We start from the raw sequence: 27506 nt of genomic DNA, 5'->3' as shown, positions 1-27506 counted from the left end.
TAAAGGAAGACCAAAAATAAAACAGTAGATCTTAAGAGAAAATTGGCCAATTTCAAGAAATTTAAAAATTATTTTTGTACGAATATTTCCTAGTAATTTGTTTATGCAAATGCAAGGTCAATTCCGTCACTTAAAATTTCAAATTTCAACAAATTGTGATACGTGCCAAAATGTCAGAAAATACGGTAGGTAGCCTTTGCTTACTATTCTTGGTCAACAGTGTCTCTGGAATTAAAGCAATTAATTGTAATTCCAATTGCAAATTAGTATGGAAGGGTTAGGGGAAAATTACGAAGCTCATCTTTGCAATTTCCATATATATAATTTACAGTATAAAGTACGTGTGTAATAGAGACATTTGTCGGTAATGATATTTTTTGTCTCCTGTGCATTTATTGTACTATAGTATGTCCAATAATTCAGAACACAAATGCTTTAATGGACCTTTTGCTGACTTGTACTTGATTGCAGACTTGCTTCAATGGTAGTGCTTCATGTCCAATGTCAAAATCCGTCAAAATACTTTATTATTTTCTTATGGACTTTCCTCAACTACCTCAAGAGCGTGGTAGTTGATAACTGAAATTTAGAAGAATATATGTAATGAACACCTACATTATTTCGTGTATTTTTATATCTTTCTGAAACATATGAATATTAAAATATTTTAAATACAAAGTATACACAATTATCAAATCTATTTTTAGAAGATTCCTTTTAGTTTCATCTTCTATTGAGTATACTAAACCATTGTTCTTATAATAACACTGTAATTGTTCTCGTATATTTCTCGATGTAAATACTGGCTGACATTGTTTTCCTTCAGGCTGATGGTTATTTTTTTCTTATTACAAAAGCTAAACCTACAAGAGCAATTCAGAACATTTTATATCTAACAATAATCCAGAAAATTTTACCACATGCCCTTACCCCGTGAACACCGATATGTTGTAAGAAAGCTGCAAATCCTTCATTGAGCCAAGTGTCACTCCACCAATGCGTTGTGACCAAATCGCCAAACCATTGGTGTGCATCCTCATGAGCTATGTCTGCAATTGTAGTTAACTTGCGATCTATCTTATATTCTTTCGGGTTGTAGAATGGTAGTGGATCTCTACAGCGAATTGAAACAGAGAATTAAAACTGTTTGGAAAAATATTCGTTTTGGAAAATATTGACTTTTCAACCTTTTCAGAATGTATGAATGTGAGTTAATTTAATCTGCTGAATATCGCAGTGCTGCGTTTTATACATATACTTTAGAACACAATATTATAATGTTTAAGCTTTGAGATAAAAGAAATAAACATTGAAAGCGTCCAATTTATGAGAACGTGTTCCTAAGTATTTTCTTTGTAAAATAAATGTATTTGACATATTTTAGCAATGTTTATTTATGATTATATAGCTAATCATATTTTTGAAGCACGTGAGAGTAATTATGTTATTTCAATATTGTAATAGTAATTTAATTTTACTAATATCTGGATCAATTTTCACAACAGCAAATTTACCAAGCTTACTATCTTACATAACTAACTAACTAACTCTATGGCCTATGGAACCCGGAGGTTCAGTGCCGCGTTCACAAAAGCTCTCCACTGACTTTTATCCTTAGGTAATTGCATCCAGTTTCTACTTTGTATTCCTATCTCTGCGAGATCCATCTTAATATTGTCCTCCTATCTGCGCCTAGGTCTTCCTAATGGTCGTTTTCCTATGGATCTACCAGTCAAGACTTTGAAAGCGTTTCTACTTTCTTCCATTCTAGCTACATGACCTGCCCACCTAAGCCTCCTAGACTTGACGACCCTAACAATGTTGGGTAAACCGTATAAACTATGTAGTTCCTCGTTATGAAGCTTCCGCCATTCCCCATTACTATCTTACATAGGGTAATTGATTGGTGTTTAACGTCCGATATCTGAATGCAGGTTATGTAAGATGGAATATAGCTTCAAAGTGAAATCTAAGCAACTATTCGGGTTCTATCGACGATTTGTCTGTCTACTGAGTATGAATCCCTTAACTAGATACCTAACAAGCATGTGTTGTTGTCCCTTGTCCACAAAAACATTACACAGTCTACCAAATTTCCGTCTGAACAACTAACACCTATAACCACCTTTATCCGTTTCTTCACACATCGTATATGAACCTAGGGACTCCGACAATACACAAAGTAAACAAATATTTCATAAACTCGTCTTCTTGATTGCCATGTAAATCCTTTCTCAGATCACTTGAGCTCCTTCGTGGGTAAGCGGTTAGCGTACGTTCCTTTAGTGTGGGAGTCCCGGGTTCGATTCCCGGCGGGAGCTCATGTGGATCGGATTCTACGTTAATCAGTGGGTCCCGTCTCATATAGCCTCTCTGCTGAAAGGGACGTTAAACTGAAAATCAACTCAACTCCTTTCTCAGATTCCTTCTTTCTATTGTGTCATGTAATCCAGTTAGGTTTGTAGTCTTCCATTAGTAGTTCATTTTCAGTTTTTTTAATACAAATCTTTTAACTTACGTCGTATTAAGTTATTGTAAATAACAGAATTCTTATTTTCGTGTCCATGTAAACAAGTGACTTTCTATTAAATTTGTTTTGATATGAGTTTTTAAATGTCTTCGAATTTTGCCATCATAATGTAAAATTATGATAGTGCTGTAGTTTAAGATTTATCTTTATTTTGTTTTCAATATTAGATTGTGCAAAGTATAAAACTATGTTGCATGCTAGTTCTCAGAATTACAATACTAATATTACGGGCAGTGTGTTTATATATATTTTAGTAATAAAAGGTCAAACAGCAACACATTAAACGGGATTTATGTTCGCTCCTAGAAAAGGCTTCAGAAGGCTTATTAGAAAAGGCTTCATTCTAATATGAAAAACTCCAGTAAGCCGTCGAACGAAATCTTATTAATGTTCCCTGAATAGAAAGTTTGCATCTCTTTCAGAAGTGAGAGTCTATGAGGCGTGGACTTATAGCTTAATTTCGGGTCAAAATGACATGAGATCCGCCGGGAATCGAACCCTGATTTATCGCCTTGGAGACGCATATACTAATCATATATCCACGTGGGAACTCGAAACTAATGATTAGGTTCAGGTTTAAGTATTTTCAGTTTATAGTTGTCATTGATTAACGTATGTTTTAATAATAATTAGAATACCGATTACAATTAAATATTTACTATTATAGTATATTTAAAATGAAGAATGAATTAATGGTCAATGATTTTATTATCATACTTAAACTGTGCCAAATTGAATAAATAACTTTGCTCCCAAACAATTGCATTTGGCACATCACTTCAAATGTAATTAATTCATATATAATCCACATTAGAGTCATGGTATATTGACGTAATTTGGTTCAATCGTATATTCTCAACAAAGAATCATACTGAAGTTTCAAGTATGATGAAATTATTAGAATTAAATCTTTTAGTGGGAATGAATATTCCATAACCCCTTACTATTAGAAAATGAAAAGCAAAATTGCTTACCGGCAATACTGTTCCATATACAAAAATGTTGATGTGAGATATTTGTAAAGTATATTAAGACTTTTAAAGTAATGAGTTATATGGAAATTTCTATATTTAGTTATATAGAAATTATTATCGTGCAAGTTCTTCTTTATTTTATGAATATTCTCCATTTTCCATTCATTAACTCAATTTTTATAAACTATTTACGTGTACAAGCGTACTGCCTCAAGTTTAATTCGTTCATATGTAACTAATTTTAGTGATAATTTTACTAACAATTTCTAGATGCAAATGCGTAAACTTTGATTTGATAGTATTCTACATAATTAGAATTCAAATAACTCTGATAAACCACTCTATCAATAATCAATTATATTTGTGCCAACATATGCAATACACTTACTTGTAAGTCCCAAGTCCCCAGTTTTCCTCAGCGTCAGGCCAGAAGTTTGGAATGGCAATCAAATCCATTTTTGGGATAGGAAAACTTATGTTCAAATATGATTCAAAGAACTCCAATAACTTTGGAGCTACGTCTAAGGTATAACCAGCTGAATCCATCAAATCTTCATGTCCCCAAACAGAGATCCTTCCATTACTAAGATGTTGGTAGTCCGACACAACAAAAGCCACAATATATGTAGACATAGGAAGCGTTTCTTCGAAATGATCGAGATCATATCCTGGATATTCAGGCCTAAATAAGAACCACGGTATTGAGGTATTAACTGTTTAACATTCATATATATGTTTGTCTACTTACTGAATTTATTTATCAAAAGCTTTCGAAGACACTGTTGTTATTCGTAGCACATACAGAAAATGTTTAACCAGTTTGGAGACACATAATATTAAACTCGCAGCAATAGGTACATTATTCAGTCTCGTTTTCCAGTTCATGTATGATTACAAAAGTCTGTCTTTAAGTCTGTTCCAACTGAATATAACCATTTTATATTAATTTTGACATGTTCTGGATGACTGTATGAAATATTACCCTTATGCGTAACAACTCACTAGCTTAGTACATTTTAAAATATCTTTATTTTTACCCTTATCCATTCTTCTGTCATTATCCTGTAATAAACAGTAGGACCAACATTTTGATTACAACTTGTACTATGATCTGTTTCAGAATGAAAGTTTTCCTTTATCTTTTAGATTCTTTTGTACTAATTTTACTTGTGGTATTATTCTCAATGTCCCAGTTTCTCTCGTATGTATACATATTCATATTTTTTCAAAGTTATTATTTTAATTAATACAAACAACTACGATAATCTTTCGAATAATAATACTGCAAACAATTAGAACGAGGTATGAGATCTTGAATATTTCCTATTAAGAACACAAATCATTCAAAATACCCAAAGTTATATATGTTATGCAACTACATTAGGTTATATATAAAAATGGATATTATTCCTTAAGTACAATTATGTAATAAGTTAACGATATAGTCAACAACTGAATTTGACGTTCGATTAAACGTATCCACTACTACAATAGTTTCAAATTTGGCGAGTTTATTAGAGGAATCTACAGTGCATGAAGTCATGAAATATTTTCTTCACGGAAAATAATTTTGAATAAGATATTTTCAAATATTGTCTATCCTTTGACTCATTGGCGTCAAATTGTAATTATGCAATTGCAATTGCCTTCTAAATCCTTTACTCAAATGGTGTTAGATGCTACTTCTAGGAATATATAAGTAAAGTAACATGGCGTTTTATTCTTGTTTTAGTGTTCGATGTTCGTTAGTTGCAGTTTACCGCCTCTTTCCTGCATCCAAGCTATATGGAAAGTATATCCACCGTTTAAATTTGAATCCAAACAGCTGTAATTCGTTGACATTCCAGGACTCAGTATACCGAAAATTGAACCTGGGGCCGCGTGAACCCAACTTGAGCGAGGCAGCTGCTAGAGGTGACAACATCCCTCTGTTAATTTAAAATATGTCTTGGAAGCGCGCCAAACTAAGTTCTTGCTCACTGAGCTTGATCACATCGTTTAGTTATTTGCACAAGCACATGTCTTTCTAGAAAACATGGATAATTTTCCCCATGAAAATAGTGCAATGAAAATTCACTAATATCCACCAGGATAATGTAAATGTTTGAAAAACATAAGGAGAAGACACTCGGTCAGTGGCTGTCTCACCGGAACCTACATGTTTTGTTAAGAGATGGAAATTTGAACATTGGTACAAATTTAGAAACTATGGTACAAAAAGGAACAAACCCGGAAATTAAAAATATACCTCCTAAAAGGAGCAAGTTTGGGAGAATGTACAAATTTTCGGATAGTTTGGTCATTTTCGACAATGATTCAAAACCTAAAGGTATTTCTTGTAGCCACGCAAACTTGAAATTTCGAAGAAATATAGGATTTATAATAAAACGAAAGAAAAATCCGTAAATGGAAATTTTTGCCTGGAAAGAGTAATATTGGGTGACAAAGATAAATTTACATATAGGTACGTCACTTGATTTGAAAAGCTATATGGCATTTTTTGTAGACGTAGAAATATAAAATTTGGCACAAAGGTACAATTTTTAATACAAATAAAGAAAAATCCGAAAACTTGAAATTTTCCTTTCGAAGATTTAAAATTATTGGACAAAGGACAAAATTGCATATAGTTGCGTAACCTGACTGAAACTATGCAACTTTTCCTGTAGAAATGGAAACTAAAACTTGGTTCAATCGTAGGATCAAGGGTACAAGAAAAGAAAAATCTAAGAACTAAAAATCTCTTCCTCTAACGGCGGAGGGTATAAGAGGCGATGTTGAGAATTACATATTGTTATGTTACTTATGAGAACGATCAAAAACTTACAAGTATTTGATGTAGTCATGAAATTGGAAATTTCACCTAAATGAATTATATATAATACAACTTAAGGAACAATCCCTTAAACTGGAAATTTTCTCCTTAAAGGAGTACAGATAGAGAACAAAGGGTAGATTACATATTGGTAGATCACTTATGACAACGTTTCGAAACCTCTATGGTACATCTTGTAGACAGAAATTTGAAATTTGGCATAAGTATAGTACGAGTATTTGTGATACAAATCCACAAACAAATCCTAAAACCGAAGCTTTTTCAATTCAAGAAAGAAAATTAGGAGCCAAGCGCAAACTTACATATTGTTACTTCATTGGTGACAACATACAGGATAATTCGCTTGAATATAGAAGCTTGGAATTTGCCACAAATGTAAGTGTATATACAAGTAAAGGGGGAAAAAGTCAAAATCCTCGACATTTATACCTTTCTTAGAGGAACTCTAGGGGGTCAGAAACGTAAGTTACCTCTTTTCACATCATTTATGAAAACGAATGAAATCCTCTAGGGTACTTTGTCTAAACGTTCAAACTTATAATTCGGCACATGTGGGGTTAGTAATGCGAGTAAATGAAAGTAAGTTTCGAAAATTCAAAATTTATCCTTTCAGGGAACAGACTTAAGAGAAAAAAGACAGAATCAACAGATTGTCACATCACTTAAGACATCGCTTCAAAATATTTAGGTATGTTCTGTAGACATGTCATTTGGAATTTTGCTATAAATGTACGTTTTGTAAAGAACAAGTAAATAGAGGAGTAAATAGAAGAAATGCAAATTTTAATTATCTTCATGGAGTGAAACTTGGGCAAAGAGACAAAAATTACATTTTTATACTTATGAATAATGATGAGCAAATGCAAGACCAAGACCAAGACCGAGGTGGTCTTGGTCTTGGTCTTGCACATCCAGTCTTGGTCTTGGTCTTGCACTGGAACCCTTGGTCTTGGTCTTGGTCTTGCGCACCCAGTCTTTGTCTTTGTCTTGGTCTTGCATGAAAGAGTCTTGCAAGTCTTGCATTTAAGAAATCTCAAGCTTTTCATAGGTAAATTTTACTATAGATATAAATATTAATAAACTCTACAATGCGCCAATAGTAACGGAAATATAATGCATGTTTCTAAATGTAATATTGTTTAACTTTGTGTATCATGGTAGTGTACAGCATAGGTGAAGACCTTTCCTTTTTTAATGGATGCCCACGCTTCACTACTTCTAAGATATGCTTAAATCACAATGTTTCGTAATCTGTTTATATTTTTTAACAGATCCAACACTCCAGTGGTTCAGAAACTGGGGAGGCTACCCCTGAGACACATGGATGGAAATCAAGACGGCACAGATTATTGAAATACCATGAATTACAAAATTATTTTTACACTCTAAAGGCGTCAGAGTTTTCATTTGAACCACGATTTCCTAATCCTTGTATTAATCAAACTTCCAATTAAATATTGAGATTTTGGTTTACAGATTCCAATATGTACTCTATGGGTCAGAAACATTGACATTACGCAAAAGTGATAAAAAAAATGCAGGCTGTCGATACATGGGCATGGAGAAAAAATGAGAGAATTAGCTGTGTTAAACAGACAACGAATGAGAAGGTGTTAAAAATAACAGTAGGAAAAGAATTTTAGATATTGTTAAGAGGAGGAAGAGGAACTGGTTAGGATATTGGATGACGAGGAACTGTATTGTGAGGGACGCGTTGGAGGTTATTGTGGAAGGAAAGAAAGAGAGGGAGCGAAGGAGACTAGTTGAAGGAAGGTATTAAAACAGAAAATTGTTATGTCAAGACGAAGAGACTAGCTGAGGACCAACAAACGTCGAAGCTACTCAGTTGCAGCAAGTAACTGCCAATAATGGAAGAATAGCTATTGTGAAGATGATGATATATTTAGCAATATTGACCAAAAAAGAGAGAGAGAAATTAAAATAATAATTATTATAATCAAACCTCTTAAAATTTTAGAATAATTTGAGTGAAAACTGAAAACGATTCAACTGTAGGGTAAAGTAAGTTATATTCGTGGTATAAGTAATTTCGTGATAGTATTTTAAGCAACTGTAGCAAAGAAACTTATCCCAGTAAGATTTCCACTTTTTGCCACAAGATCGAGCATGGATCCAGTTTCATGTGTAGGCTGGGTCATGTACACAAATAGATTTGAAGGGAAATAAACAAGACAGATGAAGGAGTATTGTTTACATTGTGCGGAAGATTGTGTCACGTCTGTTAATTTCATGAGGTAATAACGAAAGCAAAAAGAGGCACGTAAATATTAGTGTTTGGTTTCATAACTGATATATTAATTTAATTTTCTGCGGTAGTAGTGTGTCTGTGTGTCGCTTTTTAAACATTTTAGACTCTTAAGAACACATGTGAAATTCTTAATGAACATTTGCACTTATGGACAAGTTGCGAAGTAGGTTAAAATCAGCGCTTCATTTCTGGTAAGAAGGTCAAATTTTCGTAGTTATCGTGTTACAGGATAGTAGTCTAATAAATGAGACGTGTAATTATCAGTGTGATTCTTTTGTAGAGGTTATCACGAAATTACCTTATTGTAACGAAGTTACCTGTGCTTCATGACAATAAAAATACCTCATCCGCAGTTTTCACATATGAAATTGAGTGCGCACGCAATTGAAGACTCCATCAAAGATAATTAATTGCCCAAACCGGCTATAGCCAATACGGCTATAGCCCTATCAACTCACCTCGACTGTGGTCCACTTTCCTTCCAATATGACTATAGCTTAATGTCCTGCGTATCTAGATCTTTTTTGCTCCTAGTAAAAATCCATGATCCCCGTTTTGTTAATGTTATGTTTACATTTATTCATTGTGAATAGCTAGGCCTATTTTGCCTCTTTTGATGCCACCCAAGAAAGGAAAATACCGAGTATATGAGCCGAAAGTCCTTGTGAGGGCAGCTAAAATGGTGAACGAGGTTATTCTGTGTATAGAGCCTCAAAATACATGACAATTCCGTGGAGTATCCTAAACGATTTCCTCAAGAGAGAAGAGACAAGGGCTAGCTGATATCGAAAATGAACCATATGCTGCAGTGCCGAAAATGGGAAGACCTATTGCATTGACATGTGAACTCAAATTAAACGTTTATCACTACATTATCGATAATATACAGGAAGCTGGCTTTGGACTTACGGTAAAGCAAATCAGGACTTTCGCATACAAGATTGCTAAATCAGCAGGGAGAAAAAAATCACTAAAACTGAAAGTGAATGTGCAAATAAATGGTAATGGGGTGAGCTAAAGAAAAGATAGGACTAAACCTGAGAGTTCAGTCCAAAAGACGAAAGCAGAGAGATTCATGCGCAGAATGTCTGAGCGAACTTAGTCCTCCTACTACTGACAGAAAGCAAGTTGGTCGACCGAGAAAGCTCTCGGTTTCTAACCCTACTAACGTGCAAAATAATAACTCTGCTGATCAACCTTAGACTTCACGATCTTCCTATAACAATAAAACTAGGCCTATCGGTTAGAAACAGGCAATCCGTGATGATGATTGGGAATGTGATGTGTATGGTGAAAGCTATGGAGATAATGCGCATGATAAGACAGGGGGTAAGTGGATCCAATGTTCTTTCTGTATAGTGCCATACCATGTGCATTGTCAAAAGCAGGACGACAGGTCGGATGTGTTCATGTGTTTATGTGTGATTCTTGCGCCACAAGTCTTTCAAGTTCTGGTGAGGACTGACTGTTACACGAAATTAGTTTCTTGTTTGTGATGGACCTAATGTGTGTGCTTGTTTCAATGTGTTTTGCTATTAAGAATTGATGAGGCATATTTACATACCCACATCATAGTGGATAGGCCCTAAGTAGTCCTGTCAATTAGAGTTAGCGTATTTTGTGTGTCAAATGCTTTATAACTGCAAGGCGCTTCTTTCCCGCTGATATTTCATTCCTATGTTCAATCAGGGTTATTATATTGTACTAATCACAGTGTTATCACGAATATACCTACCCACTATCACGAACTCTCCTTACCTCTCACGAAATTACCTATGCATGTATTCATTTTATAAACTAACTTAATACACAGTACAGATTGTATGCAGAATAAACAACACAGCGGAACAGTATAATGCAATGTACGCACTAAATATATGCAGCCTTACTTTTCGCTTAGATTTTAACTTGTAGTAGATTTTAACTAGTAGTAATATTAACTTTATAGTGATTTACCACGAATATACCTTACTTTACCCTATATGTGTTTTGTGTAAATTCAATCTATATAAACACTTTTGACCTCTATTTCAAATACAAAATAACGGATCAAACTCCAAGTTATTTGAAGTCTCACTTGTGAATATGGATTACTAGCATCAATTACCCACTTCGTTGGGTTAAACGTAATAATAATAATAATAATAATAATAATAATAATAATAATAATAATAATAATAATAATAATAATAATAATAATAATATATTTCGTTATTCAGTCACTTTTTACTATTAGTAAAGCGCTCTCCGATATCGGTTATTTTCGATTATTTTTATATTTCCCTCCCCTCCCCAAGTTGCGGGGCTGAATTTCAATTTAAACAGCATCAGAAGTGTCACTGTGCGTCTCAGAGACCCCAAAAACTAAGGATTTGGCACTAATATCGGTCATTTTCAATAAACTTATATCACCTTCACCCCCTGTTGCGAGGTACGACATTGTTCATGTCAATGACCTCGAAAACCATGAGTTCGACATTGATAATGGTATCTTGTTCCTCCCCCTAGTTGCGGTGCTGAATTTGCATTTAAAGGGAATCGGAAGTATCACTGTTCACCTTAGCGACGCCGGAAACTATGGATTCAACACTAATATTTGGTCATTTTTGATCATTATTATGTATCTCCGTCTCCCCTAGTTACGAGGCTGAATTTGGTCGTAAACGGTATCGGAAGTGTCAGTATTCAACTCAACAAACTGAAAAACTATGGATTCGACAATAATATTTGTCATTTTCGATCGTTTTTATATATCTTCTCTTCCCTCCGCCAAGCTACGGGGCTGAACTTGGATTTAAATAGCATCGGAAGTGTCATTGTTTATCTCAGCGAACCCTAAAACGAAAGACTCCATTTTAATATCGATCATTTTCGATCATATTTAAATAACTTTCATTCTCCCTTCCCTAAACTGCACCCTCAAAGTGATATGACAGAAACCACCTCAGGTCCGATCCTCATCTATTTTTAAAATGAGATCGAGTTCGGTCGGGTGGTTCAAGAGTTATTAGACTTTATTTATTTTTGTATATTTTCCATCCCCACCTCCTACCCTAAGTTCTACCGTCAAAGTGATTTGATAAAAAAAAACCTCAAGTCAGAATCTCATCTATGTTGAAAATTTCATTTGAAAATTGATTAAGTTTTATTTATTATATATATATATATATATATATATATATATATATATATATATATATATATATATATCCCTCCTTTCCTCCTCCCCTAGGTTCTACCATCAAAGTGAAACAAACTCTAAAAAACTTTCCAGGACCGAACCTCATACATGTTAAAAATTTGATTGAGATCGGTTCAAGAGTTAAGTCACAAACTTAGTCATTTTTATTTTTATTTATATTCATTTTTGTACATCTCCCCCTTCTCCTCCTCGCCTACATTGCTCCGTCAAAGTGAACTGACAGATAACATTCCAGACTTGAACCTTATCTATGTTAAAATTTGATTGTGATTGGTCGATTGGTTCAAGACTTATTAAGTTCTATTATTATTTTATAACTCTGCCTTCCGCTCCCTAAGTTTTACCGTCAAAGTGAAATGATGAAAACATTCCCAGTCCCAAACATCATCTATATCGAAAATTTGATCGACATCGGTCGGCTGGTTCAAGAGATAAGGAGTCACAAAAATAGTCACTTTCAATTTTATAATATAAATTTATTGTTGTAGTATAATGTTATATCGTTCAATCCTCGATGTTCCCTATACCTAAGGAGACTAAATGTTATATTAATAAACAATTATTCAATGTATAAGTATCCGCCCATGAAACCAACTTGCGGTCACATGCACTAAGTTTTTGTCAATGTCATGAAAATGTTATTTCGATGTTGGTTTTAAGAGTACACATTGAAAATTTCCAACGGATGCTTGAGTCCGGAGTCAGGGCCATACCCATTTAGTCTACACCTATGGTGTACGGTATTACCGATGTTCAATACTACATTTCTCTTTAGTTTTGGAAGAAGAACACCACTAATATGCTTTGAAATGAAATGTCGTATCTAGTTTAACGTCCCACGATTGTGCACCAAGGCTAAGGGAGACAGTGAGTATGAAAAATGACTGAAATGGTGGAATGAAGAGAGTAGGAGGAAACGAGAAATACCAAGAAAACCCACGCACACGGTGTTTGTCCACCAAAAAACTCACATGGTTTCAGATGACACCTGTGTGGTTTGAAAACGAGTAATATCTACAGAAAAGAACAACCAATTCAGAAAACGGCATACTGTTGCTATAAGCTACAGAAGCAGATCGACTCACACAGATTGCATAAACTAGTGGGAACACATTCACTCCAGCAGCATTTTTACTGAAGCCAAGAAATCCATCTCCGTCTTTTTTTATACTCTATGTAAAAAAATCAAGTACTATCGGTATTTGTGCAAGACTCTTGCGCAAGAGTCTTGGTCTTGGTCTTGGTCTTGGTCTTGCAGGTATGGTTTTGGTCTTGGTCTTGGTCTTGCACCCCTTGATCTTGGTCTTGGTCTTGCATCGGGATTCCTGGTCTTGGTCTTGGTCTTGGTCTTGGTCTTGGTCTTGCATGCAAGACTCTTGCAAAAACTGCAAGACCAAGACTTTTGCGCTCATCACTACTTATGAATACTATTCAAAACGTACATAGACTTTCCCCAACATGCAAAGATGAGAACTTGAAATTTAACATAAATGAAAGAAATAATCTCCAAGGGAATTAAAAACTGCAAATTTCCCTCTCCAAGTTAGGGAATTAGGGAAACAAGTGTAAAATCATATCTTAACATTAACTTCTGAATATCATTAGAAACATAGTATACATTGTCCTTACTTTAAGCTTGGGAAGCTTTAGTTTGGGTAACTCATAAATACTAGTTCAAACACCCGGTATGATATTTCCTCTAAACAAAAAATGAACTTCCATATCATATAGGAACTTGATATAAGTAAGAATAAGTTAATGGAAAACGATAGGGATGCAAGTACGTTAAATATGTGTATTGGGTCTTTTATTTTCTGGAAATTAATAAAAATTTATAAGGTACTTCCTATAGATGAAGAAATCAGAACTTGACAAGGAAATATAAGGATTGCTATTAATCACTATTTAAGACACAAGAAAACTAATAGTCTATCTGTCGCTTTCTGTACTAAATGTATCATCGTAATTAAATTTTAAAAGGTAGTGGTATTTTCTACCAAAAACATAAACGTGAAAAGCAGTCAATTACTCGTACTTTTGTCAATTAATTCGACCATAAGAGGAATAGGTATTTAAAAGGACAGCAAGTTCCATTAAAATCTGAAACTCGTAATATGATATTTGTTACTACTGTTCTGAGAAAACTCGTAAGCAAAATCCTCTTAAGATGATACTGTAGAGAATTTGTTCCCGGCATTGAATTGCCAAATTTATTTTCCAACTTCCTGATTTCAATATTACTTGGCATCGTTTTACAAGACACATACAGTGGTGTTCAATTCTGGAAATCCGTCTGATTGTGTCTGTATGGAATATATTTTTGTTGATTCATTGATTAGAACAAATTTTGAGATCAAAACGTCTAATACCACATTTCATTTTGTGAAATACATTTTACAAAACATTCATTATAATCTTACTTCATAAATTACTAGATTGCAGTGACTCACAAAATGTCTACAACATTCATTTCTTTCATATCGCATTTATTATTCCAATTAAACGATTAAAGTCAATCAAATCTATGACATAGATTTTACTATTTAACGATGTTAATATTTAGCATATTATTTAATTACGATTTAGAACTTGGGTGTGTTATTGCTATGCTAATATTTGCATCAGATGTAGATTTTGAACTATAGTGCAAACTATTTAAAGGGATTTTTTGTGTTGTAGAAACACTAAACTACATTTTGTTACACAGCCTGCTACTTTCTCGCTTAAATTAAACGAAACAACATGTGAGTGTGTTAGTATGATTTTGTCGTTACATTCCAATCCAACATAACAAGTAGAAAGTCTACAATATTCAAGTATTTATAGGATTTTTATATTATTATTTGTAATAAAATTAAGAAAATCAACGCTTCGTCGAATATCGAATATATTCGTCTTGTGAATATTAGTTTTAAATTAATAACGTATGTAGATGCAACGACTGATAACTTGTTACATCATCGCTAAACTATACAATGCTAAATTATATGACAATTGACCAGGTGCATTAATAAATTTCAGAACTTTGTCTTATCCCTTGAAATATTTTGAAGGAAAATAATACTTATTAATGATAAATTTAGTATAATTGTCAAGATATACAAATTCTGATAATCGGCTGATGTGTTTTTTAAAAAATAAATATACTTTATAATATAAATGATTATTAAAATGGAAAGGAATGTTGATCTCCATAACATGAACATAACAGTTTTTTCAGTAGCTATTTTCAATTATTGGCATACCCCTTAGCAAAAATTAATAGATTGATTTTCAGTGATTTTATTTCCTTAAAATTTTGATCACATAAAATCATAACACGAATGTTATTGAAACTTGTTTTAGGTTCTTTTGTGCATTTAGTTACTACAGTGTAATGCTCAAATAATCTTACGCCCAATATTCACTTATACCTACATGAGTAACACTAGTACAGTCATATATTTTACTTCGGAAAATAATAATAATAATAATAATAATAATAATAATAATAATAATAATAATAATAAATAATTACCCTATATAAAAATAGTAATCTAATTATACAATTAATTAAAAAACACAAGTCACCAGTTAATATGCAAAAAATACTCAAAATATTGTTGTTATAATATTGCTCTTTAGAGAGGTATAAAATGTAGAATTTGCCTATACACGAAATGATCTATTTAGTTCCTTTCTTAGACTAAGAAATATTGATGACTTATGAACATAGACGAGAGATTTATAATATATATTCGAAAACTGTGTTTTATTTTGCATCGTGTTCGGAAGCATTCACAGGGAAAGGAAAATTGTGCTAATGTTTTAGAATAATACCGCAACATATGTATATCAATATGAATTATGTTTAGGTTGTGTTAATACTCACAATTGTTCTGATTTCTCAAGTGGCATATTGCTAATGGTTGCGTAGTTCTGAGGCCGACCGATAGCTATTTTAAATCTAGCCTTAAAAGATGGCTCGTCAAAACAAGGAAACGCTCTTCGTGCACCAGTTGATTCAAATTGAGTTGTTGCAAGCCACCTGGAAGGAGATAATACGTCAAAGAAGTATGTTATATCAAATAAAATATTTGAAAGTTCTCGGAAAAGTTGGACATTGTTCGTTCTAGTGGAAGTTGAAAAATAAAACAACACAGAATATTTTTAAAAACTCATACTAATTATATTTCAAAATTACATCATAAAATTATTCTGTACTTTCGCAAGTCATGTTTGACACCAGTACATATAGTTGCGGAGCAGTTCCATTACTACGCTCCGAGGTTTGAATGTTCATCAGGAAGAAAAATTATAGAAATAATGACTACATTTGCAGAACACGACAGGGAGAGCGAATGGATATCACCGACGGTGTGTGTACCCAAGCGGTCTGACGCGTTAGGCTAACGATCGTGAGATGAAATCCATTAGGGGTTTCCATCCCTTTGTGGTAAAATGGGTAGCGTTTTAACTGTCGTGGATGTTTGTCTTCATATTCTTGTTGAGTTCAGTAGTCCAGAGTGCTGCTAGAAAAACAACAGTCAGGAAGTTGTTTTTAAAGAAAGGCGTGCGTGTTAGAGGTTTCCACTCGTAATCCTGGTGTAGAGCATTTGAATCTTCTTGATTTCTTATGAATGTTTGGTTAATTTATACCAGTTGTTGAGTTACCTCAGCTTCTCTTACACTACAACGTGCGTCGTTTGAAACATGAGTCGTTCACCCCGCCATTTCTTTTCTGTTCTTTCTTTGATTCATTCTTTTCGTCTTCTAAGACCACTTCGATTAACCTGAAACAAGCTTAGTCGGAACTCGGATAATCTAGACTGCTATATTACTCTCTACGATATTACAAATTCTGTCCATTATAGTGACACAGATGTTATCTAGAATTCAGAGTAAACATATATAATAAAATTAAGGTGATTTACTTTAGTCGCTCTATTAATATTGATAATTTATTGGCCATTCATTATCACACATAATGACTCTCATTTGGTGAAATGCTGTAAAATTAGATAAGCATCTAAGTATATACAACTGAAATTGATCCTCTAAGAACAAAACAAAAAAAAAACGACTGAACCGGTTGAACTGGTTTCTGAACATGGTTTGTATGAAAATCAAATTGTTATGTTTGCAATGCCACATTGATTAAAAGCACATCCCAAGGAGAATTAGAGGCTCAAAAATATATAAAAATATAGTATGTCACGTATACTCATGTTAAAGAGTTAATTGAAATAGGGGTTCTTATTAAAAAATTAGAGAACTTGCAAAGCATTTTCTAAACTCCGCTTCTAATGGAGAGGGGAGAAGAGTAAATTTTTAAAATACTATTCTCAATAAATAAAAACAATAACGATATTGTCTCTCTCACTATCACATAATAACTGTTGAACTGTTTTAGCTATATGAGAATAGCACTTGAGTGTAGCTGAGTTGCTATATTTTCATTTTAGTTGACAAACGTATCCTAAACACAGAAAAGGACGGATTCTGCCAGTCTTTCTATATTGATTTGTTTTAGAATGCACATGAGAGAGAATTAATTTTTAAAAAATTACATGTATGTCTAAAAGTATTACATTTTAATCGTAATATATTTTATCATTCATTATAAGTTTTGGTTGTATTATAAAGAATTCTATAAAGAAAAAATTATTTGAGGTAACTGAGAAATATGTCAGTAAAAATATCGTTTTAGCAGAGCAACTTCTTTGATCTCGTGATACCAAGTGGACTCTTCCCCTCACAATTGGCGTTTATTATTTTGATCGTTATGTTGCATCTTCTAAGTATCTACATTCTTTTTACATTTTTAAAGTTTAACTGTTTGCATTTTATATTTTTATTTTCTCCATTTTTTTATTTTTAGTATATGCTCTTTTATTGACGGTATGAATTTCAATGTCTTTTCAACAAAACTGTCAGTTTGTTACTCTACTAATTCGTTGTTTATCGCCACTGCGAATATGTAATATAACAATTATATTTAAAGGCACGTTTTAGAAACAGATGTTACTTGTTAGTAAAATCAAAAATAATTTTATTTCACTGAGAGTCGAACAAATTTTATGACTTTAAAGGAGAGAATTAATAGCTTTACTACTGGAAACAATAAGAGTATTATCAGTAATACTCGTTATGTGTTGGGGTGTGTAAATTAACTTTATTCGAGATTAAACTTTTGTGTAGTACGCATTGATTCTACGACGGTTCTTAGTTGTCTTGGTATAGAGTTAACTAAGCAAACAACATATCGGTGTTCATGCGAACACTTCTCCCCACCCATTTAAGACTAGTGCCCCACAGTTTATCAGCTTTCGTTGGTGAGTTGTCAGGCCAATTTTCCTGTATAGTTATAGTAAATTCTTCCCGTAGATTTTCAATATAGAATTAAATTTTCAATTAGGTGTTCTAGAAACCCAATCGACTAATTCCTTATTTTCTTCTTGTTGAAATCAGACTTGAACCAAATGCAAATCCTGAATTTACCTGTGGTCTTACTAAATTTGTAAAGTGTTTTCTTGGAATGGATCTCCTAGAAATAAGAGCAATCGATATTGTAAAATATCCAGTACTTGTAAATATACTTATCTCCCCTGTATATGGTGTACTTCAGATACTACGTTCTTACATAACTACCCCCAACAATGAACAGTGACATATTGGATACGATTTTTGATGCATGTACTGCGGATCATATAGTTTCTATGCAGGCCTATAAACGAGCCTTGGGGCATAACATACAGACTGAAATATCCTCTCGTATTTGAATATAATGCGATCCCACCTACAATGAATATTTGGCTCTGTAAATCTAGTCGGTCTGTGGATTTATTGTTTTGTATATAAACTAATGTGCGGCTAGTCTTCGCCGCAAGACCACACAGTTAGTAGCAGTACACTTCGCACTTTTCATATCCCTATCATGTCTCTATCATAAGGATTTGTGATAACTGGCGCGTTAATATAATAATTACAAATCCCGCTCTTTGCTTGCCTGCCTTTTTATTCCCTTATATGGAAAATATATTTCAAAACGCTTATACTCATCTTGATAATTTTTAGTGGAATATCAAAATAGCAAATTTTATTTATCTAACCTTAAGAAATCTTGAGAAATGGCCATTTAATTATAAAAATCCGCCCTTGTTTCTTCTTTTCAAGAGCAAATGACAAAAAAGATTAAGCACAGTCTGATTGTTTTAACTAAGACGTCCATATACCGAATTTCATGTTTCTAAACATAAGGGTTTCCAAGATATGGACATTTTTAATAATCTTTTAAATTCCTTCCCTTTTTCCTCCTCGTTCCCCTTATCTTGTTTTCTAAGTCATATATTTCAAAAACCGCCGTAAGATGTACCTAATTATTTTAAAAGTCCGTATAATAATTTCATGTCTCTAACATTTAGAGGTTCGGAGATATGGTCATTTTAAGATAATACGTGTCACTCTCGTCTCATTCTTTTCCCGTGGACTTTCTGAAAATTCAAGAATAGACAATATAGGAAGGATTTCCAGTCGCTTTCAAACATAAGTATATTTTAGAGTTATTAGCTTGAATCAAAAGAATAGGTTTGTTGAGCATTATCAAATGCATGCAGTCAAAATGTAGATAGTTGTAACTCATCAAATGGTTCATAATAGCTTTGCTCTCTTAAATAACATAAGCTAGAAATAAAATTCACTGAACAAAGCAACATTTATTAGAAATAATAATGTGTGATAGTTTTGCCAACTAATTGAAATTTATCTTCTTCAAACACTGTGACAAAGAAGAAGGAGTTTCGTCTTAATATAACATAACACTAGGAATTAGTTCTGAACCTTGATTGGCTGTCTAGGCTGGACTCAGTCAATCATAATAAAAGACAAAAAATTTCAAACTAAACAGCAGAAAAAAAGCTACACATTATGTTTTTTCAATACTTTGCCCTACTGTTCGTCAATTTTATGTCCTGTTGTTCAATTCATAACAGAGTTCTTTTTGTTCTTCAGGAGGAGAAAAGGAGAAACCCGTGAAGCCAGCCAGACGAAAAGAAGCCATGATAGGGAATGCAAAAATGGAGGAAGGCACGGAGATAATAAGAGATTACTAAAGAAAATTAGGAACGTTTCAACGTCAGGAAAGGGAGTACTGGATTTGTTACGCATGAGTAAAAAGAAGAGAGAAGAAAGCCGTGCGGAGCTTGATGGAAAGAAATGGAGTAGTTTACAGAATAAAGTTTAGTGAATGTAATAGTTATTATATAGGTGAAACGTGGGGAAAAAACTAGAGGAACGGTTAAAACAACACAAAGATAATGTAAGCTAGAAAGGGAAACAAATGCCACTTTAAGCAAGTGAGGGATACGGAACATAAGATTAATTGGTGCGAGACTGAAGCGTTAAGTCTGGAGCAAAGGACATTAAAAAGAAAGTGGAGGATGGTCAGTTTTAAATGAAAGAAAAGCTGTAGTATGAATTGGAACAGAGGATTTCAAACTCACGAACAGTGGGACAAGTTATTGGAACAACTTGATTTGTAGTTCCTTTCTCCTGGACCAGGGAGGGAAATGAATTTATAGTGTTTAGTTTCCTTTTGTTGTATTTTATTATGGTTGGATGATTTCGTCCTGACAAGCCAATCAGCGTCCAGGACTAATTTCTAGTATGATATTATATTTAGATGCAACTCTCTCTTGTTTATTAGTGTCTGAAGAAGGCAAATTTCAGTTAGTTGGCGAAATTGTCACACATTATTATTTTTAAAAACGAATATTGCCTTGTTCAGTGAATTTAGTTGTAGCTTAAAATGTAGAGCACGAACATGTAAATAGAGCTGTTAATTCTCACTATATCTTACATGGAATCGTATTATACACAAATGTTTGTAACGAAAATACATCAAATTGAATTTATGGAATTCCATGGTAATATATTGAACTCCGTAAAAAGACTAGAAATAATTAAATTCAGACATTAAGGTTTAAAAGTTGAATGTTGTATTTATCTGGACTTGTAACGTGTGCTAGAAAATAAGAGACGCATGATCGAGATAGTTTTTTTTTTTTAAAATACCTCATTTGCCGACGAAATGTTATCTAATTGTGACAGTAAAAATTAAAATTCTGAAGTTACTTTCAATGTTCATCGAGATTTATTTTATTCAACTACGAAAGGTGTTCAAAAGATGTATCTGTAGATGAAATTGATTTCTGAATTTGCTTTTAGTTATTTCAAGGGCAAGAGAGGCATTTTGAAAAAATGTGATTGGATCAAATGTTTCTTATTTTTAGGAATACTCTAAGAATCCGAAACAATATTTCTACTTTTGTTGAAACAAAAACTTTTGATTCTACTGCCAATACACTCATATAATTTTATACATTTGCGTTTCAGGTCTTTAATTAATATTAATATTAATATGATAGATAGCGTTCCTAGCTATTTTGCTTTAAACATTTAAACTGCCAATTTAATTTAATATAATTTTACTTTGAATACATAAATAAGTCAGTAGCATTAAAATTTCAAAATTCTATCTATGTAGAGACTGAAATTTGCATGCCATAATAAATTATTACTAGGGAATTCATTATTATTATTTACGTTTATAGTACTCTGATTTTAATATTAAAAATATATGTAATTGATAAAGTAAAATTCTTTTGTGAAGGTAGTTAAAATCATACAGCATATTACCTTCGTTCATCATTGATACGGTAGGAACTCCTGTAGAAACCTGTGTAATCATCATGAATCAGTGTTCCGTCAAAGCTGATGTTGATAATGTATGATTCTCCTTGTAGCAAAGATCCGTTCAAATTAATAATAAAAAATTGGTACTCAATTTGATACTCAAAACTGCGAATGGATATCTTCCCTCCATCATCCACGTGTACAATATTTACTGAATTTAAATCAATTGTTAGTTCGTCAATGTGAAGAGTAATCTTGTTCACTTCTGCTGTTGCAGTTATATGAATTGAGATATCTCCGGTGAAAGAGAAGTCATCAAACAGAGGAACTAAGGTCAGGTTATAGTAGAAGGGCAGCACATCTCTTGTGAGACGAACTTCGTCAGAGTCCTTTGGGTCTATTGTAGGAATTGGTTCTCCTGTTTGTTGTAGAGGAATTGCCACTGCATTGCTGATTGCAATAGCAAGATAAACGATGTAGATATGTATTTCTAGTTCTGGAAAGAAAGAAACATAGTAATTATTATGTTTAAAATATAACATCTGAGATAGGTGTTCACAGTATGTCGGTATTATATATGAGAATGTTAAATACAAATTACGAAAATTACTTAATAGCAATAAATAGGTTATATAGTGCATTTATTTACAGCTATTTGTCATATAGAAATTACTTCTCAACATTCATATTACAGCAAGTCATTTATGTTCTTGAAAAGTTATTCGAGGCGTAAAGAGAGGATATAAACAGAGAATCCAAAGTCGGAACGCTCGCAACAAATTCATGAACCCCAAAGGTCACGTAAGCAGACTGGAATTGTCCTTATGAAGCATGCCGCAGCAGAAAGTCTTTACATAGATTTTCAATTCAATAACTAATATATGCATTTGCAATGTGGAAGTGGTGATGCCTTGGGTCGCTCTCTCTCTCTCTCTCTCTCTCTCTCTCTCTCTCTCTCGCTCGCTCGCTCGCTCGCTTGCTTACTCTGTATTTATATATATAAAAGTGTAACTAAAATCGAAATTGCCAGTTACATTATTAGCATTATATGATTGAGGCACCCCGCCTAACATTGGTATATATTACATTTTAGTAATTTCTAGAAAGAAAGAGAAAACTTGTAGTAGAGTCGTTGTTTGGGTAGTCTGCTTTTCACTTTATGCTAGTGATCCGGAAAAGTAAGTTTGTGATGATCAATATACAGTTTGTGGATTTTCATGAGGTACTTGCTTTCCCCCCATGTTCTCATTCCGCATATTTGCCACCATTATTCATTCTAATCAAATATTAATCCAAATAGTTGTAGTCAGTGCTGTAGCTCAAAACCTTTTACACAGTATATGCTGTTTTCTCTACATCTTCGATTAACATAGAAGACATATACCTGTAGAAGGCATTTTCTTAAAACTAACAATGTGAATCTCATTTTTATAATTCCATTAAAATATGAAGGCAACGATACTGGTTTATAGTCTAGAAGCATTTTATGCTATTTTCTTAATGATATTCGTTACATAAATCACTCCATTAATGGTTGGTCCACTGACGAAACCAACCCATTGCGAGAAGGAACAGAGAAAATAACGCCCATTGTACCAGACTGAATTAGGAATGTTTAGCCAGAAGTATGGTAGATATTTTAATTTCGCAATTAAACAGAGCTTTCGTAGTGATATTAACGATCAAAATAACACGAACTTGGTCTGCGACAGTGCTCACGTACACTAATCTTTACATTTTCTTTCTTTCCCTCCGTCATATTTTGTGATTCTCGTAGATATATGGTTAGTTTATGTGTCGTCGGCCCGGGAGACTGGGATTGGATTCCGTGTGGTGCTCGTCTCTTTCAGATTCCACGTTAATTTATAGTTCCATGTCTCATGTAGCCTAGACGCCGAAAGTGACACTAAACTCTATTTTTTATTTAATCTCGTTTTTCATTGCAGGGTACTGATATACATATACATGATCAAATTACTTCAACACAGGCTAAATGTGAAAGAAAAGCGTTAATTTCTCACTCGAGCCATAACCTGATTATAACTAGCTATGATATACTATGAGCCTTGAAGCAGAAGGTATACATTAATGACTAAGATAAAACAGAAGATGTACAGTCACGAAAAAAGTATTTTTCAGTTGACAAAATTTCTTCCCTAATAACTCAACAATAAATTAACATATTAGAGTACCGATTGTGACAAGTTATCAAATTGTCAGTATTCTAAGGATAACAACAAAATGATCCAAATTAATTCACTTGCTCCTGATTTATTGGCAAAGGAAAATTAGTCAACTTTCAAATACTATCTTTTTCGTGCGTATAGCGTACACTGCTGTATACCGTCGTATGTAGCTCTGATTGTAGTATGTCCCATTACTTCATATTTGATGTACATGGCTGATTACGTCTGTCAGTGCTTAACAGTAAGTTGCTATATATTTTCTATTGACTTAATGCCTTCCACAGGCAAATGAAAATAAAATTTTGGAGTCTAGTACAAACAGAATATAATTAAAATTTTATAGTACAAAACTCTCCTTTCTAAGTGTTCGTCTTTCTTTCCCTTAGGGTAGTGACGATTGGCTGTAAGTGTCACAATCTTCATTCGGTTTACGGTTTCCAGACGACGTACATTAATTGAAAGAAATGTGGTCCTCGTTTCAGTTTGCAACGCATTTTATTTAGATTTTGTTTATATAAATTAGTGGTGCAAGTGCAGGTAATAACGCCAGGTCCAGGATACTACTACAGATCTGCAAGTAATCTTGCAATTACTTACTTTCTCTGTATTATACGTACTCAAATGTTACTACACAGAATTGCTGAAGCAAACAATAGAATAACCAAAGCACAAGACGAAGATAAAAAGATAAAATGTAAAAACGATCATCTCCAAAGTTGAAATGATGTTCCAAACTGAAAGTTTTTAGTCCATAAGAAAATAAACATACAGTGTAAAAGTACTGTCACTTAAGAAAAACTACACAGATATTACATGGAACACATGGGACAAATGAAAATATCATTGTCTTCTGTAGTCAGGTTTGCTGGCGTATTTCGCTGCGTTATGCTAGGTATTGATTTAGTAGCCATGAAATGACAAAAATTCTGAGGTTACTCAACATAAAGCGTTCCTAGACGGACATGACATAAGACGTACATTGCTGTGAACAATCGGCAATGTTCTGAGTTAGTACGGTACTAATAACGGATTTTGAACACTATTGAAATAATAATGTCCTTTAACCCTTTCACAGAGTAAGTCGACTTTTGTCGACAGAACCAAATTTCCTTAACATGCGAATATCGACGATAGTCGACGTGTTAAAGTTTGTTTGTCCGTATCTTGGCTTTGTCGAGAGTAGTCGCTAAAGTTGTACCGTTCATTTTTGTTTGTGTTCTATTGTTTTCGATAAACAATAGAAATCACACATAAAACCTTTGGCGACTACAATCGACAAACCCAAGATACAGACAAATTTTAACACGTCGACTATAATCGACATTCGCAGGTTAGGGATTTTTTTCCGTCGCCTTCCACAGTGAAAGGGTTCACGGAACCCTCCCAAAGCAAACAACAATGCATGATGTAGCGATCTCAGTGCTATCTCCCAGTGTATTCGTCAAATCGCACTTGTCCAAGCCCGTGGCACATATTCTAGCGGATTTTGTCGGAAATGCCCCAATACTGAACACTTGGCGTATTCAGCTGCACTGGCGTATATACCTGCAGTTACCTTATTATTAGTATTAATATTATTATAAGCTGTTATAGCTGGATTATAAAGGTATAATACACCAAACAAACTCCGTGACACGAGAAAGTTTCTTAATCAAATTAGAATGCAAGTTTTTCATGTTGAGTTGCGCCATTTTCTCCAGAAATGACAAGGAAAGCTCTATATCAATACGATGTAAAGTATTTGTAGCAAAAAATATTACACTGTGGTCACCTTTCAAAATTTTAGTTGATTCATGTGAAAGATTTTTCAATCAACTTATCTTCGAAGAAGTAAATATTTTGTGCGTTCATGAAATCAGTTTGCAAATGTTACTATACAAATTTGATGTACATATTTATGGTTATTTTGTTTATACAATTGGATATGTAATTGAAGGATAGTATAATACAAACTAATAAAATTGCAGTCGTTTATTACTAATTTTGTTACAAACACAAAATAAGTTTGTGGAAACCTAAATAAGAACCAATAAGAGAGGAGTGTCAACAGAAGAAAGGAAGATTTTAATATTAGCAATGTGTAGTGCTGTGTAGAAACTGTGAGAAGAGATGTATACTATTTTTTAAATAATTTAAACAATTCTCTTTTCCTTGGAACACACAGAAGGAAAAGGTGAACCGCACCTAATAGCGAGAAAGGTAATACAAGCATTGAACCATGAATTTCAAACAATTGCACTACATCACTCATTGATAACATTGTTCGTGTGGTCTAATTAACCCTGCCTGAGAAAATAGGCGCATAACTGAAGAAAAACACTAAGATCCATACAATGGAGACGACAATCTATCTTCATGATGAAGCCAAATTTCAGCCAGAGATGTATCTAAATTGTCAGGTGATCCTACACTTAAAATTCACAAAATACACAAACAATATAGGGAAACAAAACTTGTGACGAGAGCTACTGTTCTGGAAACAGCTGTAGCTTTTAGATATGATGCTGATTTTGCTAGCAGCCAGCAAGAGTGGCATAGTTCATGTCAATAAATAGACAGAACGCGAATTACAATACCTTAAAATTATGTTCACATTTTTACGAAATTTGCTGTATTATCACGAAGTTGGATAGCTTAGGGTTCTCGATATTGAAATGTTTTAATATTTGCTCTTGTTCTACCAAGCAACTTTAATTTCTGCACATATTATGACGTTGTTTTTTTAAGTTATAGCCTTCATTGTCGCAAAATTAGGTAGTTTTACCTCATACATAATATTTTGTAGTATTATTGACTATTAGTATTACTTAACAATATTCAATACTATACCTCTTCTACACTTCATTGTCAGCGAATGTAGTGAATTTTTACTTTCCTTGTATGAGATAAAGAGTGAATTTCAGTAAACAACAACAGATTTTATCAAGTAAATAATCTTGATAAAAAAATGTAATCGTTGGAACACTACATTTGAAACACACTTCATACGTAAATAGATAATTCTATTGTTTTTGATATCTTATTTTTACGTTTCCTTTGAAATGAGCAGTATCCTGTAACTTCTCAACAAGAATATAGATATGATGTTGTAACTATCTTAGATATATTAATAAATTTATAAATTTCCTAGTTTAAATTTATGTCTGCTTAATTTATAGTAATCTTCTTACTAATTTTATTATAAACTCAGTTAACCCCAAATGCCCCAAATATAAGCGATTATATTTATACTTTATACTTAGGTACGTGTAAGTGATACGTAAATATGGGGTCTAGCTAAAAGTAATGGAATACGGTTTATTGTAAAGTACGGTTCATTGTCTCAAATTTACAAATTAAAGATGATCTCCTTTAACATATTCCCCTCCCCCTCTTCATGTATGTTTGCGTAACAAGTCCCCATTGCTGGAACCAGTTGTGGAAATCTACAGGTATCACTGTCTTGTGTACTGCTTCTGTTTTCTTCTTCACCTCTTCCACAATCTGAAAATGAGTTCTCTTGAGGACGAACGACAAAAATGAGAAAGTTGCAAGATGTCCAGTCAGGTGAATAAGGTGGGTGTTCCAGCACTAGTCTTCTTAGCTGCCAGAAACTTCTTAACGGTCAAAGCAGTATGTGAAGAAGTATTGCCGTGTCCCGTGTTGCACAAGCCATGCATACTCCTTCCACAAGAATGTCCTTTTCTTTCTCACACATTTCCGCGACATTACAAAAACCTGCAGGTAGTACTGCCTATTCACTGTCTGACCTGTTGGTACCTATTCATTTAGGAGTAAACTATCGATATCGTAGAAAACAATGAGCATGATATTCATTTTCGATTTGCTCGTTTGTGC

The 27506-nt window shown here is 33.4% G+C and overlaps 1 protein-coding gene across 1 annotated transcript in view; it reads right to left on the bottom strand.

The window, feature by feature from the left end:
• The window catches only part of LOC145678643 (aminopeptidase N-like), a 102949-nt gene extending 76407 nt beyond the window's left edge, over positions 1 to 26542 (bottom strand). Inside the window, exons 1-5 of the mRNA XM_081749009.1 lie at positions 26499 to 26542; positions 21487 to 21979; positions 15683 to 15838; positions 3893 to 4186; positions 931 to 1114 (exon numbers count right to left, since the gene is read on the bottom strand). Coding sequence (XP_081605135.1) covers positions 931 to 1114; positions 3893 to 4186; positions 15683 to 15838; positions 21487 to 21979; positions 26499 to 26514 — 1143 coding nt within the window. The 5' untranslated portion in view covers positions 26515 to 26542. The remainder of the gene's footprint in view (positions 1 to 930; positions 1115 to 3892; positions 4187 to 15682; positions 15839 to 21486; positions 21980 to 26498) is intronic.
• Between the last annotated feature and the right edge of the window lie 964 nt (positions 26543 to 27506).

This window comes from Thermobia domestica, chromosome 2 (assembly GCF_964235325.1).
Source record: "Thermobia domestica chromosome 2, izTheDome1.hap1.1, whole genome shotgun sequence".
Taxonomy (NCBI): Eukaryota; Metazoa; Arthropoda; class Insecta; order Zygentoma; family Lepismatidae; genus Thermobia; species Thermobia domestica.
This window is presented reverse-complemented; position numbering and strand designations above follow the sequence as displayed.